The 17,557-nt window shown below is 41.7% G+C and overlaps 1 protein-coding gene and 1 long non-coding RNA gene across 9 annotated transcripts in view; both read right to left on the bottom strand.

Annotated features, from left to right (window-relative positions):
* LOC106676623 (NACHT, LRR and PYD domains-containing protein 12) overlaps positions 1 to 9,054 on the bottom strand; it is a 198,102-nt gene extending 189,048 nt beyond the window's left edge. For 6 of the 8 annotated variants that reach the window (XM_076879412.1, XM_076879392.1, XM_076879394.1 and 3 more), the window contains exons 1-3: positions 8,966 to 9,049; positions 8,456 to 8,572; positions 8,218 to 8,346 (exon numbers count right to left, since the gene is read on the bottom strand). In XM_076879412.1, coding sequence (XP_076735527.1) covers positions 8,218 to 8,346; positions 8,456 to 8,511 — 185 coding nt within the window. In that variant the 5' untranslated portion in view covers positions 8,512 to 8,572; positions 8,966 to 9,049. Of the gene's footprint in view, positions 1 to 8,217; positions 8,347 to 8,455; positions 8,573 to 8,965 lie in introns of all 8 variants that reach the window. The other 2 variants (XM_076879417.1, XM_076879404.1) reach the window with 2 other exon arrangements.
* Positions 9,055 to 9,150: 96 nt separating this feature from the next.
* Positions 9,151 to 17,212, bottom strand: LOC143414666 (uncharacterized). The gene is made up of 2 exons (XR_013095338.1): positions 16,115 to 17,212; positions 9,151 to 9,267 (listed from the first exon to the last, which is right to left on the bottom strand). It is a non-coding gene; the product is annotated as an uncharacterized LOC143414666 (long non-coding RNA).
* Between the last annotated feature and the right edge of the window lie 345 nt (positions 17,213 to 17,557).

Raw genomic sequence — 17,557 nt, forward strand, 5'->3', positions numbered from 1 at the left:
CTTGTTTGATGGCAGATGCTCCCTTCACCCTGGACAAAAAGGCTAAAATGACCAAAGAAAAAGTGGAAAACAGCTGAACATGAGAGGTTTTGGACAAAGTTTGTGTGTTTTCCATTGATTAAGCACTGCTTCCAGCCAAGAGTGATACCATATATGCCCCATAGCTGCAGAAAAGGCTAACATTGTTATCTTTTTACAAAAAACAGCTGAACATGAGAGGTTTTTGGACCAATTTTGTGTTCTCCATTCGTTAAGCACCGGTTTGAGCACCGTTTGAGCACCGGCACCGTTTCAAAAGCACCGGTTTGGCACCGGTATCAGATAAAACCTAAACGATACCCATCCCTACTCAAGATCCTGTTGAGACTTTTCAAAATAAACTGACAAATGACAAACAGAAGGACCAGTCCAAATAAATCAAGGACCTTACTCCTAAACGAGGGGCTAGCTCTGTAGCACGGACGTGGTTTGGTTAGGAGAAGTCTGACATGGACCAGAAAACTGTACGATGCAAATTATGGAACAAACCACAGACTCAAAGACAACAAACCTCGGCTACCACCTACACAAGAATCACAGAGTGATCACAGAGGCAGAGTGTGGAGAGAATTTACGGATGAGGAGCAAAGAACAAACCTCAGATTCAAACCTTAGAAAGGCTTTTCCCCGCACCACGCCGTGTGATAAATACAAAGAAAACGTTCCTCATGTGTAAAAATGTATCGTTTCATGCATCAGCCAAAACACTCGACTCCAGCTACACAACACCCAGCTGGAAACACTTCACACAAGTCGATTTGCCTGAGATTCACAGAATTTACAGAAAATGTTTGTGATGTCCAGGGCTCGCAAAACCGCCTGCCCGACGTCCCGGGGCTAGCGATTTCTCGAGTTGGGCCACCAAAATCCATCTCAGCCCTGCCCGTCGGGTATCGAATGCCAGGACTGCCATAATGAATTAATTAAATACACCATTAAATAATTAAATGTGGCAATAATTAATTAAAATTGGAATTAATTAATTAAATAAATAGTTATGGCACATGTAATTAATTAATTATTGACACATTTAATTAATTATTGACACATTTAATTAATTAATTATTGACACATTTAATTAATTAATTATTGACACATTTAATTAATTAATTATTGACACATTTAATTAATTAATTATTGACACATTTAATTAATTAATTATTGACACATTTAATTAATTATTGACACATTTAATTAATTAATTATTGACACATTAAATTAATTATTTAATGATATATTTATTTATTTCATTTTGGCAGTCCTGACGCCTGGCTCTCATCATGAAATAATTTTATCTGTCAGCCTCACCCATCAAACTCAGGGGGCGGGGTTAACGCTGCCCATGCAGCTTCTCTAACATTTGATTGGTTGCCGTGCAAAGTAAGTCAAAACAGGTCGATCCTAGATAATCGATTGCTTGTGTAGACTTGGGGCAGCCAGGTATCCCAGAATGCAGATCAAATCACAGGCAGCAATGGTGGTGGTGTAGTTTTAAAATACCCCGTTTTTCTGTCACCAGCTACACTTTTAACAGTGTTTTAGCCGCGAATGTCGCGACGTATGTCTGGTCAGGTTGTCAACATAGAACATGTTTGCAAAAGTGCTCAGATGTTTTCAGAGATTTCACTAGCTCTGCTAACAGTTAGCATGCAGAGTGCACCGAGGGGGTTACGTTAACCGGTTTGTTTACATATTCCACTCTCCGTGTTCCACATGTTGCATTCGCAGATTCTCATTTTCACCGAGCGATCGTCTCTTTCCGCCTGGTCTTGTGTCTCTGTGCTTCTGTAACATAAAGAACGAGCTGACATTTTTCTCACGAAACCAGCGATCAGCTCAACAGACCCTCAGTTTACCTGCATGCATCCTCCTCCTCATCTGTCAGCTGTTTAACACCTGCTGCTAATTCAAGAAACACGCCTACGTTACCTGGTGATAGTCACAGTTTAACTGGGCAGCCGGTGCTCGATATAAAGCAATGTCAGCGCATTTTTCTGCACAAGATAAGTAAATATAGTGTTTTCCCCGAGCGCAGAGCTGCTGGAGCTCGTTTCCTTACAGAGCACTTTATAGGCGAACAGCTTCATCAGCGGCTGATGTCCAATCACCAGCACACAGCTTTCAAACCTCAGCTGAGTTTTAGCTCTCAGTGGTTAAACGCTGGACTTCATTCACTCAGGTTCTGTCTGTCGGGTCACGTTTACTTCGCTGTTTTATTTACAACTTTCATTCCACTTTGATCTGCGACAAACTGACGGTTCATCTCTGCTACAGTGTTGTTAGACTGCTATGTGTTTGTGTTTTTTATGCTGTAGATTTTCACGTCTCTGGAATAGTTGGCAGTTAGTCAGCTGGGAAACTTTGTGTTAACTCATGGAGCTGAGGATATCGTGGATATGCTGACCTCGCTGCGTGGTGTACAGAGCGAGGTCAGCATGATTAATATTCACAATAAAAATATTAGCCGAACATCATGAAGTCTGTATGTGTTTCATAGTGTGGAACAACCTTTGTACAGTTAAAGCCAGCAGTTACTACATGACGGAAACACCAACGTTATCTCTTTTATGTGTTTATACACAGGTCACGCTGATTACTGAACAAAAACCCAAAGATCAGATGTTAAACAGATTTATTTGCTCTCTCTCCTCCTTAAACATGTTTTTAATGTTAGTTATAATTCAGACTGAAACACGTAGGACACACAAGAACATCAGGAAATAAAACATCGATAAATATAACCTCAGTAAAAGAAGTCAGCGGGGGTTACTACAGCTGTGTACCGGGGCCTGCGCTTTGTCGGTGGGATTGCTTGCGAGGCGAGCGGGTCTATCCCACGCTTTGCCGTGAGACTGGGCAGACATCTCCGAAATCATCGAAGCACTTTTGCAAAGAGGCTGTATCTTGACAAACCGACCAGACACATGAAGATTAAACCGCTACATTCTCTGCTAAAAAATATTAAAACGGTATTTGGTAACACACAAACAGGGTTTTTCAAAGCTCAGTTCTGTTAGCTTCCACATGCCGGTTGTTGTGTGCTAGAAACAATGGCCACCAGGCCAAAGCAATGGTTTTGACTCGATCAGCGTTAACCCCGCCCCCTGAGTTTGATGGGTGAGGCTGACAGATAAAATTATTTCATGATGAGAGCCAGGCGCCAAGACTGCCAAAATGAAATAAATAAATATATCATTAAATAATTAATTACATGTGTCAATAATTAATTAAATGTGTCAATAATTAATTAAATGTGTCAATAATTAATTAAATGTGTCAATAATTAATTACATGTGTCAATAATTAATTAAATGTGAAATACATGAATAATTAATTAAATGTGTCAATAATTAATTAATTAAATGTGTCAATAATTAATTAAATGTGTCAATAATTAATTACATGTGTCAATAATTAATTAAATGTGTCAATAATTAATTAAATGTGTCAATAATTAATTACATGTGTCAATAATTAATTAAATGTGTCAATAATTAATTAAATGTGAAATACATGAATAATTAATTACATGTGTCAATAATTAATTAATTAAATGTGTCAATAATTAATTACATGTGTCATAACTATTTATTTAATTAATTAATTCCAATTTTAATTAATTATTGCCACATTAAATTAATTATATAATGGTGTCACTATCAAAGGACCCTGGATCTATATCAGACAACCATCCATCTAAAAGCAGCGAAATAAGGTCTGAAAATCTGTTGAAAAGTGAAAGGCCACAGGGAAAGCTAAAGGCTAGGCCTGAAACTCTGATTGTGGGTGACTCTGCCGTAAAGGATGTACAAAGGATGTGCGGTAAGAACACTAAAGTCCTCTGCTTTCCTAACGATATGGTCAACAACCTGAAGGAGAGAATAGAAGAAGAGTCGGAGGTTCTGAAACGGGACTTTACTGGATTATTAAACACTGTAAACTCTCTGAATGCAGCTGTATTCATCAGTGGACCTGTACCGCCGGTCAGAGGAGGAGACGAGAGATTCAGCAGGTTGTTTACACTGAATAAATGGCTTATATCAGCATGTGCTGACCACTCAGTGCATTTTATCAACAACTTTAATATTTTTTGGGAACGCAGGCATCTGTTTAAAGCAAATGGATTTAATTTTAACAAGTCAGGGGTGAAACTGTTCACCTCCAACTTGTTTTATTCCATACGTCATCCATCTGTGCTTGGAGCCAAGGCTGAGATAAACGAGGAGTTATCTCATAAAGAGGAACAAACAGTACTCCAAGAACAGACAAAGCCCAGCAGAAACCTTGAGGAGGAGCTCCATCTGCCCCCACCCGGGAAGAGCCTCAGAAAGGAGAGACATCTGAGGCAAGAAGAGGGGTCCCTATTTGCCTCCAACTCTCTCAACAACACCAACGACCAGGACAAGGGACCACGACCTTCCCCAGTCCCCCAAACCCCTGACAGGCCATCACCCTCCTCCCCCTCCCTTTCTCCCTCCTCCCCACACCTGAAATTCACTGAGGAGATGATGGAGCGGGTCAATGCTGGGCTCAGATCTACCCCCAGCCCAATCCCTTTTTGTCCCCCATAAACCCCCCACCAGAGCAGCCAAAGGTTCGCCATCGAGCCCCACCCTCAACAGAGCAATCGAAGTCACATTGCCCAGCCTCGCCCCCCTTAGTTCCTCCTTACCACCTTCATGCCCTGTCTCCGCAGTCTGATGCGTGATGTGTGAAGGGTCCGGGCTGTGAGGATTATGGCAGTGATGACTTTTCCCAGGAGAAGCTGGGACCCTGTTTACTAGAAGGTTTTAAAATTTCTGTACTTTTAGGTGACAGGAGACATGTGGCCTGGTCAAAACACAGAGAGCTGCACTCTAAAAGATCTTTAAACATAGTAAACATACCTTGTGTGCCACAGACTGCTCCCAAACATGAGGGGGCAAGTAATACCTCTAAAACACTTAAGTTGGCTTTATTAAACATTAGATCTCTAGCTGGGAAAACATTTTTAATTAATGATTTAATCACTGAGCACAGCCTTGATTTTATGTTTTTAACTGAAACTTGGTTGGACCAAAGTAACAGTGGAGCTGTTCTCATCGAGACGACCCCTCCTAACTACAGTTTTATCAGTGAGGCCAGGGTGAGCAGGAGAGGAGGGGGGGTTGCTGTCTTATTTAATGAATCATTTCAATGTAAGCAGCTATCTCCTGGAAGTTTTCAGTCTTTTGAATATGTGGCTTTACAGCTGAAGGCCCCATCCAAAGTTGTGTTTCTTAATGTTTACAGGCCTCCCAAATACTGCACAGACTTTTTTAATGACCTCAGTGAACTGCTGTCTGTGATCTGTGTTGATTTTGACTGTGTAATTATTGTTGGGGATTTTAACATCCATGTGGACAACCCTCAGGACAAAGGGACTAAAGACCTGAGTAACACTCTGGGCAACTTTGGGCTGACTCAGCATGTAACAGAGGCCACACATAATAGAGGACACACTCTTGACCTACTGATCTCCAAAGGCCTGAGCATTTCAAAGGTTACTGTGTCTGATGTGGGCCTGTCTGATCATTACTGTGTTTTCTTTGAAAGTAAAATCTCAGCCCACACAAATATATCAACAACAGTGATCACAAAACGGTGTATAACTGAACACAGTAGTGCAATTTTTAACCAGGTCTTCCCATTAACACCTGACCTGCCCAGAGGGTCAGTCAATGAGCTCGTCAATAGCTTCAATGCTAACATGTTAAATGTAATGGACACTATTGCTCCCATTAAGGTGAAGGTTATCTCTGGAAGGAAAAAGTCTCCATGGAGAAACTCCACACTGGTGAAAAATGAAAAAAGAGAGTGTAGGAAAGCTGAGCGCTGATGGAGAAAAACAAACCTCCAGGTTCATTATGACATCTATAAAGAGAAACTTCACAATTATAATTTACAACTGAGGAGTGCAAGGAGGTCCTACTTCTCTGACATCATCACTAAAAACAGCCATAATGCTCGGGTCTTATTTTCTACAGTTGACAGGCTAACAAACCCTCCTGTGTCAGTGGCAGCTGAACTTCATTCGACCATGGCCTGCAATGACTTTGCCAAATTCTTCACTGAAAAAATCCAAAAGATTAGACAAGCAATTGGTACATCAACAGCAGATCCAGGATATGTACTGTGTCCACCAAAAAACTGTTTAAACACCATGAAACAGTTTCAACCTATTAACAGCAAAGACCTGGAGGACATCTTAGGTCAACTGAACTCCTCCTCCTGCTGTTTAGATGTCCTGCCAACAAGTTTTTTCAAAAAGGTCTCAAAGACTTTAGAGTCAGACCTGTTACAGATCGTCAACTTTTCTTTATTATCAGGTGTTTCCAGAATCACTAAAAACTGCTGTAATCAAACCTATACTGAAAAAGGACAATCTTGACAAGACACAAATGAACAACTACAGGCCGATCTCAAATCTCCCGTTTTTAAGTAAGATCATTGAAAAAGCAGTTTCTCAACAGCTCAGTTACTTCTTAAAACGATTACAGGTCACCAGAGAACTTCAATCTATACATCTAAAAACCACAAACCAGGCGAGAAATTTGGGTGTAGTGATGGATGCAGACCTAAACTTAGAAAAACACATTAAGACAATAACAAAGTCAGCTTACGATCACCTCAAGAATATTTCAAGGATAAAAGATCTGATGTCTCAACAGGACCTGGAAAAACTAGTCCATGCATTCATTTTTAGTAGGCTTGATTACTGTAACAGCATCTTTACAGGTCTACCTAAAAAATCAGTCAGACAACTACAGCTCATTCAGAACTCTGCTGCTCGAGTCCTCACTAAGACCAAAAAAGTGGACCACATCAGTCCAGCTCTGAGGTCTTTACACTGGCTGCCTGTCCGTCAGAGGATAGACTTTAAAGTTCTGATGCTGGCCTATAAAGCTCTGAATGGTTTAGGACCAAAATACATCAATGACCTCCTGACCCAGTATGAACCTTCCAGATCCCTCAGGTCATCTGGATCCGGTCTTTTATCAGTTCCCAGAGTCAGAACCAGACACGGAGAAGCTGCATTCAGCTTTTATGCTCCTTATATCTGGAACAAACTCCCAGAAAGCCTCAGATCAGCTGAAACACTCAGTTTATTTAAATCCAGGTTGAAGACTCACCTGTTCTCAGCTGCATTTGAATAAAGCACCAAATCCACACTTTAAGCTTAAATTTCAAAACTTACATTTAACTACTGATTTTATCTACTGTTCTGATTTTATCTGTTTTGATTTTATATACTGTCGTCTGTTTGTTTGTTTGTTAATTAGTTCGTTTATTTGCTTGTTTTAATCAATTTTAAATCATGCTTTTTATTTGTTCTTGTTTCTAATGTCTCTGTAAAGCACTTTGAATCACCTTGTTGTTGAATTGTGCTATACAAATAAACTTGCCTTGCCTTGCCTTGGTGTATTTAATTAATTCATTATAGCAGTCCTGGCACTCCATAATCGGGCTGTCATATTAAGGAAAGATATGTCAATGCTTTTGCATTCTTTCACAAATGTAGCTGAGTAATTACGTCATCGGTGAGCCACTGTCAATATGTGACATATTGAAATCACGTTTGAATTTGCGCTTGTTTTTTGCTTTCACTTTGCAATCGCACGAACTGTGTGTAGAGAGCAGCAGCACTGATTGGTGAGTCACAGATTAATTGTGCACCAATTCCTCTGACATCGTCTTATCAATCGTTAGCTTACTATTCAAACGCGACAAGTGAAATCTCTCGCAGCAAGCTTAAACATGTGAGAGGCTGAGTGTGCAAAGAATCGCTGACCGTTATGTAAGTACGTGTGTAAAAGCAGCAGGATTTACGCTGGTATTTTAGTTCTGCAGAGCCAAACACGACAGGTCAGGGTGAAGAAGGGGCAGTTAGTTATGACAAATCAGGCAAACGATGACAGACTCTGTGGGTTCGTGGGAAAAAGGATTTCACAAACAGATTAAAAGTGTCAATAAAAGCAGTGTTAGCAGCTCTGTACTCTGGAGCTGAGGCTAAGCAGTCTGCTGAAACACAGGCACCATCATTCAGAAGCAGCTCCGAGTCCCTCTGTGACCACTAAAGTGGAGGTGTGGAGCAAGAGGAGGAGGACAGGTGGAAGACACCAAAGTGACAGCAAAGAGTTCCTGTTGCTAACAGCTCACCTCTCTGCAGCAGACACAGGCTGGCCTTTAAAATTAATGTAGCGCTCTTCAGACCAGCCACTCTTACAGGACACACAGCTGGGTGGAGGTCCAGGTTCAGGTCCAGGTTCAGCAGGGCTCCCTTTGATCCTGTTAGAGAAAAAAATGTGTTTTTCATTTGCAGAAGCTGATGAAGACTTAGATTACCTTCATCATCCCAAACAGAGAAACAGGTTACTTTACGTTACTAACAGCTCACCTCTCTGCAGCAGACACAGGCTGGCCTTTAAAATTAATGATGTGACCATTCGACATGTCACTCTTACAGGACACACAGCTGGGTCCAGGTCCAGGTCCAGCAGGTCTCCCACTGATCCTGTCACAGAAGAAAAATGTGTTTTTCCATTTGGAGCCACAGAAGCTGATGAAGACTCAAAATAACTTCATCATCCCAAAGAGAAACTTGTTTAAAGGCTGCGAATGAGCAGAAGGATCATCTGAACTAGTGTTAGCAGTGCAAGAACAGAGCGCCACCCAGAGGTAAACACAGTCATCTACACTGTGCAGGGCTATTTGTTTTTAAACAGATACCTGTACCTTACATTAAATGCATCTGTGTTGTTGATGGTCCCACTGTGAGCAGCAAGAGTTTTAAATGTTTTATAGAATAAAGGAATTCCTCATTCATTAGAGACCAGGAAACATCAAACAGTTCATTTAAATCAGACACCAAAGTGACAGCAAAGAGTTCATGTTACTAACAGCTCACCTCTCTGCAGCAGACACAGGCTGGCCTTTAAAATTAACGATGTGACCATTAGACCAGCCACTCTTACAGGACACACAGCTGGGTGGAGGTCCAGGTGGGTCCCTGTGAATAATGATGCAGCAGTGATGTGAGTGCTGAGCTGTGACATGGAGAAGAGTCATGGACAGTTAGAGATGGTCATCTCACCTCTGAGCTTTGGTCTGGCTCTCATGTTCCCCACACAGAGTGCTTTTAGAGGGAGGGGCTCCCTCCTCTCTGTCCTCACACTGATCCATGCTGCTCAGCTCACACACACTTTCTACCTTCAGAGGAAACACAAATCATTCATGTGCACATCAACTGATGTCCATCATGTGTGCTGTCCAAACATCAGCTGCTTCTTTCCTGCTTCATCTCAGTGTCAGCTGGATGCAGTCAGACAGCAGTGTGAGGCAGAGGAAGCTGCCATCAGCTGCTCTGCTATCAGGCCACTAGATGGAGCCGTGATATGAGCAGAACTTTGTGCCATCAGAATCTGAACAGAATAGAATTCAACTTTATTGTCATTGCACACATCACAAGTACAAGGCAACAGAATGCAGTTTGCATCCATCCAGAAGTGCTTTAGCTAGAATACACGTACAGTGGGGCAAAAAAGTATTTAGTCAGCCACCGATTGTGCAAGTTCCCCCACCTAAAATGATGACAGAGGTCAGTAATTTGCACCAGAGGTACACTTCAACTGTGAGAGACAGAATGTGAACAAAAAATCCATGAATCCACATGGTAGGATTTGTAAAGAATTTATTGGTAAATCAGGGTGGAAAATAAGTATTTGGTCAATAACAAAAATACAACTCAATACTTTGTAACATAACCTTTGTTGGCAATAACAGAGGTCAAACGTTTACTATAGGTCTTTACCAGGTTTGCACACACAGTAGCTGGTATTTTGGCCCATTCCTCCATGCAGATCTTCTCGAGAGCAGTGATGTTTTGGGGCTGTCGCCGAGCACCACGGACTTTCAACTCCCGCCACAGATTTTCTATGGGGTTGAGGTCTGGAGACTGGCTAGGCCACTCCAGGACTTTCAAATGCTTCTTACGGAGCCACTCCTTTGTTGCCCGGGCGGTGTGTTTTGGATCATTGTCATGTTGGAAGACCCAGCCTCGTTTCATCTTCAAAGTTCTCACTGATGGAAGGAGGTTTTGGCTCAAAATCTCACGATACATGGCCCCATTCATTCTGTCCTTAACACGGATCAGTCGTCCTGTCCCCTTGGCAGAAAAACAGCCCCATAGCATGATGTTTCCACCCCCATGCTTCACAGTAGGTATGGTGTTCTTGGGATGCAACTCAGTATTCTTCTTCCTCCAAACACGACGAGTTGAGTTTATACCAAAAAGTTCTACTTTGGTTTCATCTGACCACATGACATTCTCCCAATCCTCTGCTGTATCATCCATGTGCTCTCTGGCAAACTTCAGACGGGCCTGGACATGCACTGGCTTCAGCAGCGGAACACGTCTGGCACTGCGGGATTTGATTCCCTGCCGTTGTAGTGTGTTACTGATGGTGACCTTTGTTACTTTGGTCCCAGCTCTCTGCAGGTCATTCACCAGGTCCCCCCGTGTGGTTCTGGGATCTTTGCTCACCGTTCTCACGATCATTGTGACCCCACGGGATGAGATCTTGCGTGGAGCCCCAGATGGAGGGAGATTATCAGTGGTCTTGTATGTCTTCCATTTTCTGATGATTGCTCCCACAGTTGATTTGTTCACACCAAGCTGCTTGCCTATTGTAGATTCACTCTTCCCAGTCTGGTGCAGGTCTACAATACTTTTCCTGGTGTCCTTCGAAAGCTCTTTGGTCTTGGCCATGGCGGAGTTTGGAGTCTGACTGTTTGAGGCTGTGGACAGGTGTCTTTTATACAGATGATGAGTTCAAACAGGTGCCATTCATACAGGTAACGAGTGGGGGACAGAAAAGCGTCTTACAGAAGACGTTACAGGTCTGTGAGAGCCAGAGATTTTCCTTGTTTGAGGTGACCAAATACTTATTTTCCACCCTGATTTACCAATAAATTCTTTACAAATCCTACCATGTGAATTCATGGATTTTTTTTTCACATTCTGTCTCTCACAGTTGAAGTGTACCTCTGGTGCAAATTACTGACCTCTGTCATCATTTTAAGTGGGGGAACTTGCACAATCGGTGGCTGACTAAATACTTTTTTGCCCCACTGTATCTTATAGAAATTGGTCTGTTACACTGTATCTGTGAGAGACCAAGAGCTGGGGTCAAACACTAATAAGGTCCTGACGTCTGCACTTGTCACTTAAATCATGTCTGTGTACAAACAGAAATCAGTAAGTGTTACTTGGTTTTAACATATAGAAATACATTAGAGTACGGCTCATTCGCATTTTTATTTTTAAACCTTTTTTTAGTTACATTAGCAGTCTTTAGGTTAGTCTGACTTGAGTTTCTAATATTCTTCTTTGGTTCCCCTTGTGTCTCTGTGTTTATGTCCTTCAGTTTGTTCTCATGTCTCTCCTGATGCTTCAATCTCTCCTCACTCTGTCTCCGCTCCCCGCTCCCTGAAGACCAACACAGAGAGACTGAGGAGGAGCTTCTTCCCGCAGGCGATACGGTCTCTCAATCACACCACCACACAGTACTGACCCACACATATGGTTCTTACACACACACTGGACTTTCTGGACTTTGGTTTTGCACAACACTGGTCACTATATTCTTCATTTCCAGTTAATACTTGTACAGCTGCTGTTATTGTGTATATATTTATTTAGATTTCTTCATACATTCTTATATAGTTCTATATTGTGTATTTTGTTGTACAGTTATTTTATTTTCAACTTTAATTTATATATTTTATCTTATTCTTCCCAGTTAAATTTACCCTTCATTCTAATTTGTGTTGTACAGTTATTTCATTTTTAAACCTTAATTTATATTTTATTCCTTCCTAGTTAAATTTACCCTTTTTAATTTTTCATATTTATTTCCTATCTTATTCATAGCCTTTTCCTTTTTTGTTTTCTTTAGGTCACGAGCAGTTGTCCAAGCATTTCACTACATATCGTACTGTGTATGACTGTGTACGTGACAAATAAAATTTGAATTTGAATTTCGTCTCCATTAACCGTTTCCACATCGCCTCGCTGTCTCCTCCCATTATCTGCCTAACCCTGAAAGTCTTTTCCACACAAAAGCAACCTCTTGTGTGAGTTAGTCTGCGCCATAGTGTTTCCTGTTTTACTTTTGGTAGTCTGGTGTGCTTCCTGTTCAGCTTTGTTTGCCTGTTTTGTAAGTTAGCTCACCTTCAGCTGTGCTGCCGTCCCCATTTGCCCACATTTATGTGTGTGTCTCCCTCTGTGCTGCATCGCGACCTCCCTCATGGCTGTGTGTTCGTTTGTGAGTTTAGTTTTGTGTTTTATCCTGGTCGAGTGTTGTATTTATTTTTCCTTCACGCAATAAAGCTGGATGTTTTTGAGCCACAGTCCTGCCTGCTCCACACAGTTCATGACAATTTATTTGCAACATCTTTCTTCTGTCTCAACATCTGACTTCACCTGTTGACATACCTGACAGCTCATATGTCTGTTCATGTTCCCAGTAATATAATCATTTTGTTCGGTCTAAAGACGTCAGTCTGAATAACAGAAGCAACCACCTCTGTGTACTGTCATAGACTGGTGGTGATAAGGACTCCCTGTTGAAGTAGATCCAACATTTACTGGCTAAATTACTCATCGGAGGACAGTCACATGAGAAAACTAGGACACCCTATGAAAACCTGTATATTGTACAACATATTTGGACATATAGATATTTAATATCAATTAAAATCATACTGAGGGATCCAAACAACATAACTAAACAATTAAAAAATAAGAAAATCCTTTTTAAAACTTTATGTGAAATGTAATTTAGAAAGAATGCAATTTCTGGTAAGGACTAAATTAGTACACCCCCACGTGTCATCCTACTTAAACTGGTTAGACATCACGTCAGGTGCACACGATCAGTAGATTGTTACCCAGCATTTTAAAGGAGCCCTATTTAAACCTCAGATTGAGTTTGGTGTGCTCCTGACTGTCGAAGTGAGCGCCATGGTGAGATCTAAAGAGCTGTGTGATGCCCTCAGAAAGACTGGTAAGGGGTTTAAAAACAACTCAAAAGAATTTGACATCAGCCCTTCCACCATCCGGAAGATTGTTTATAAGTGGTGGACATTCAAAACAACTGCCACCATGCCCAGGTCTGGCCGTCCAAGCATATTCATAGTGCAAGATGCTCAAAGAAGTCATCAAAAATCCTAAAATGTCATCACAGGAACTACAGCAGGCTCTGGCTCGATGTGAAAGTGCACAACTCTACTATCAGACAGAGACTACACCAGTTTGACTTTCACAGGAGCTGTGGAAGGAGAAAACCGCTGCTCTCTGAGAAAATGGTAAATGGCCTGTATAGCGCTTTACTAGTCCCTAAGGACCCCAAAGCGCTTTACACATCCAGTCATCCACACATTCACACACTGGTGATGGCAGCTACATGTAGCCACAGCCACCCTGGGGCGCACTGACAGAGGCGAGGCTGCCGGACACTGGCGCCACCGGGCCCTCTGACCACCACCAGTAGGCAACGGGGGAAGTGTCTTGCTACAATGTAGCTGCCATCACCAGTGTGTGAATGTGTCGATGACTGGTTGCCCAAGGACACAACGACCGAGACTGTCCGAGCCGGGGCTCGAACCGGCAACCTTCCGATTACAAGACGAACTTCCAACTCTTGAGCCACGATCGCCACGAGAAACATTAAGGCTAGACTGAAGTCAGACCGAACGTAGACAAAGACCACGACTTCTGGAATAAAGTTCTTTGGAGAGATGAGTCATTTGGACACCAGAGCAGTCAAGATGTTTGGCGTAAACCAAATCCAATCTTCAAAGAAAAGAACCTCATACCAACTGTGAAGCATGGAGGTGGCAGTATCATAGTTTGGGGATGCTTTGCTGCAGCAGCACCTGGCCAGCTCACCATCATAGATCATCATCTGACTGTGTATCAGGGGGTGCTTGAAGAACATGTGAAACCATCTGTTAAAAAATTAAAGCTGAAGCAGAACTGGACACTGCAGCCTGACAATTAGGGCTGGGTATCGTCACTGATTTCTAGAATCGATTCGATTCCGATTCACAAGGTCCCGAATCGATTCGATCCACGATTCGATTCAATTCGATTCAATTCGATTTGAATCTGGGAAATTTTGCCTCAGACAGTCAGAAATATTAGAATTCAGATCAGTACATTTACATATTTTTGTATCTATAAAAAGGAAGCTGACACTCACAAGACTTTATCAAAGGTGTGAGCATCACAGCAGAGGCCTTTGTGTCAAAGTAGCTGAAGATAAAACACAGAAACACATGAAGGTGATTTTCCTGTTCTGGGATTTTATAAAAATATTCTGCAGTACATCAAAAACGAAACAAAACCATTAATCAACTTATGAACATTACCTCTGACGTTACAGCGGTTTTATTAGAGACACAGCGTTTTGCATTTTGCATAATTTTAAAAAGTTTAAATTTGTTCAGAAGCCTATTGAACGGCAGAAATTAGGTTTTCTTTTCGGAAGTAAGTAAAAGGGAAAAAACAGCGGCCGACAGCCTGTAAACAACGGTAGACTTGTGATAGCAAGCAAGCGAATAATGCAGAAAACAGATTTTTAGACGGGAAACTGTTCTTGAAGTACAGACAGAGAGAGAGAGAGCTGTGCATCGTGGTGGAAGCAAAACAGTAAAAGTCAGAGTGAATTCATGACGATGTTTATGTGAAGCGTAGTTTGGATCTTCTTTTGCTGCTGGTTCAGTCAATATTGTTTGGAGAGACATCAAACTAACAGCTTTAGAATCAGCGCAAAAAGGGCGTAAACACAAAGCGCGGACCCGCCGAAACAGCAAAATCAGCGAGCTGTCGGCTTTCAGCCCCGACCATGTCCGTGCCGTCGGGTGAGAAAGGCGACGTCTCACTGATTCTGATCTGCGGGTCCGCGCTTTGTGTTTACGTCTTTGTGCAGAAGCTGTGTACCTGCTCTCATTTACTGTTTTAAATGTTTGGTGGTTGTCGAAACTGAGATTCTGGCATTTCAGGCAAAATAAATTTATATTAAAAAATCGATTCAGGATTTTAATGAATCGATATCACGTTATCCAAGCCAGAATCGATTTTAATCGATGAATCGATTATCAAAACCCACCCCTACTGACAATACACCAAAGCATACCAGCAAATCCACCAAGGACTGGCTAGAAACTAAGCACAGAGTCCTGATGAACGTCTGTGATGGCTGAAACCCAAAACATATCCACAGACAGCACAGGTGTTATACTTTATATTACAGTTTAATCAGGTTTTGTTTGCTTCTTTAAATTTAGATGTTAGTTTTATTTATTATGTATTCAGGGTCTGTGTCAGAGATTAATGCAGCCATTACAAACTGAACTCACATCCAACATCTAAATAATAGAATAGCCTTCATTGTCATAAATAAATGCCAAATAAATGTCTATTGAAAAATAATGAGGCACGTTTTTCATTTTTGTTGTTTTTTTTAGCCAAACTAAAAAACACTAACAGGACATTTCCTATAAAACGTTGTTTAATCTTCCAAATTAATTTCATTTATTATTATCAATAATTTAGCTTCATTTTTTGTGTTTAGTTTTTATTTCTGTTTGAACTTTTTGAGCTCTAGTTTTAGTTGTGAGTTCAGTTTTAGTGAACTACAATAACTTCTGTAAGACCGCCATGTTGAATCTGTATCTAGCACACTTCTATCCTAAATATTAATTTAAGTACATGTATCTAAATATTAAGTAATATCCTGCTGTCCCTGTAAATATAAACACCCGGAGCTCAGAGGCTCTCCGGCCGAGCTCAGACCACATTCAGTGTGTTTGGTCCGACTCCCGGAGTCTGATCACACACTAACAAAAAATGGCGGACACACTCGGCCTCGTTAGAAAACATTACACACTGACTTTAACGGAGAGACCGGAAATACAAACACACAGTTTGTTGTGTGAATAAATCCAACATGAGCTGAACAAACAGTTAAAGGAGGAAACGAAGCAAACTTACAGTTTCTTCACACCAACAACAAGCTCCACTCCACGAAGCTCAGCAAAGACGAACTTTGAGCAGGAAGGAAACACCCAGAGAGGCGTTTGAGGACACTCAGAAGGAAGTCTGTGTTGCATTCAAGTGAAACTTGGAAATTCACAAATCTTCAACCAACACCTTGGTTGATTCATTTCTGCCGGTTTTCCTGTTTGAAACACAAACATGTGTCATCACTTTGTTGTTGTTCTTCCTGCAGCGTTTGAATGTTTCAGCACTGAACTGATGTTGGTTCAAAGCTCATTTCAACCTGGTGAAGTCATGAATGAAAGTGCAGACTGAGAGTGGATCACATGATGTTTAAGGTGAGTCATGTGACATGTTCAGTATTGTCACACGTGTCTAGATTGTCCCTGATATCATAGCTGCTCAAACACTGATGATTATATTTGAAGCATTATTACTGATGGTGTAACCAATACGTCTACTCACCAAAGAATGAGTGAAGCAATATGGATAACAGCAGAGGACAATTTATTTAGGGTCTGATGGCAATTTACCATCGGTGTCCAGCACTTTAAAGGATTGGACTGGAGCACATCTGTCCTTAACATACCCTCTTAAACATCAGCGTGACACGGATACATCAAAGGAAACTTAGCCGACTCTAAGTGCAAATGTTTCAACCTGAACATCTTAAAACTTCTCTGGGATACAATGTAAACAAAGACATGAAGAAGAAAAAAAATATTTCCACCAATAGTCACTTCTAACCAGGAGACAAGTGAAGATATTATGTAAAGAGTCCTTTTTCTCAGTCCTGGGGTTGTAACACCACAACCTCCTCAGTCCGTAATCAGAGAGTGTCTATTTGACAACAACCAAAATGTCTTTGGATAGTCTTTGTGAATGCAAACAAAACAAAACAAAAAAAACAAATGATATTAGCTGGCCAGCAAAATAAAGAGAGTGTATGGCACTGAGTGCGGGCGTGTGTGTGAGTACTTCGGTCCAAATAATCGAGGTCCGGATGGATGAACGGATGGCAGCCGCTTGTCCTTTAATGGCACCAGCGAGACAGCACAGCAGTAAGACAGCACAGCATCAAGGCAGCACAGCAGTAAGACAGCACAGCAGTAAGACAGCACAGCAGCGAGGCAGCACAGCAGTAAGACAGCACAGCAGCGAGACAGCACAGCAGCGAGGCAGCACAGCAGTAAGACAGCACAGCAGCGAGGCAGCACAGCAGTAAGACAGCACAGTAGTAAGACAGCACAGCAGCGAGGCAGCACAGCAGCGAGACAGCACAGCAGCGAGGCAGCACAGCAGTAAGACAGCACAGCAGCGAGACAGCACAGCAGCAAGGCAGCACAGCAGTAAGACAGCACAGTAGTAAGACAGCACAGCAGTAAGGCAGCACAGCAGTAAGACAGCACAGCAGTAAGGCAGCACAGCAGTAAGGCA

This window comes from Maylandia zebra, linkage group LG3, assembly GCF_041146795.1.
Source record: "Maylandia zebra isolate NMK-2024a linkage group LG3, Mzebra_GT3a, whole genome shotgun sequence".
Taxonomy (NCBI): Eukaryota; Metazoa; Chordata; class Actinopteri; order Cichliformes; family Cichlidae; genus Maylandia; species Maylandia zebra.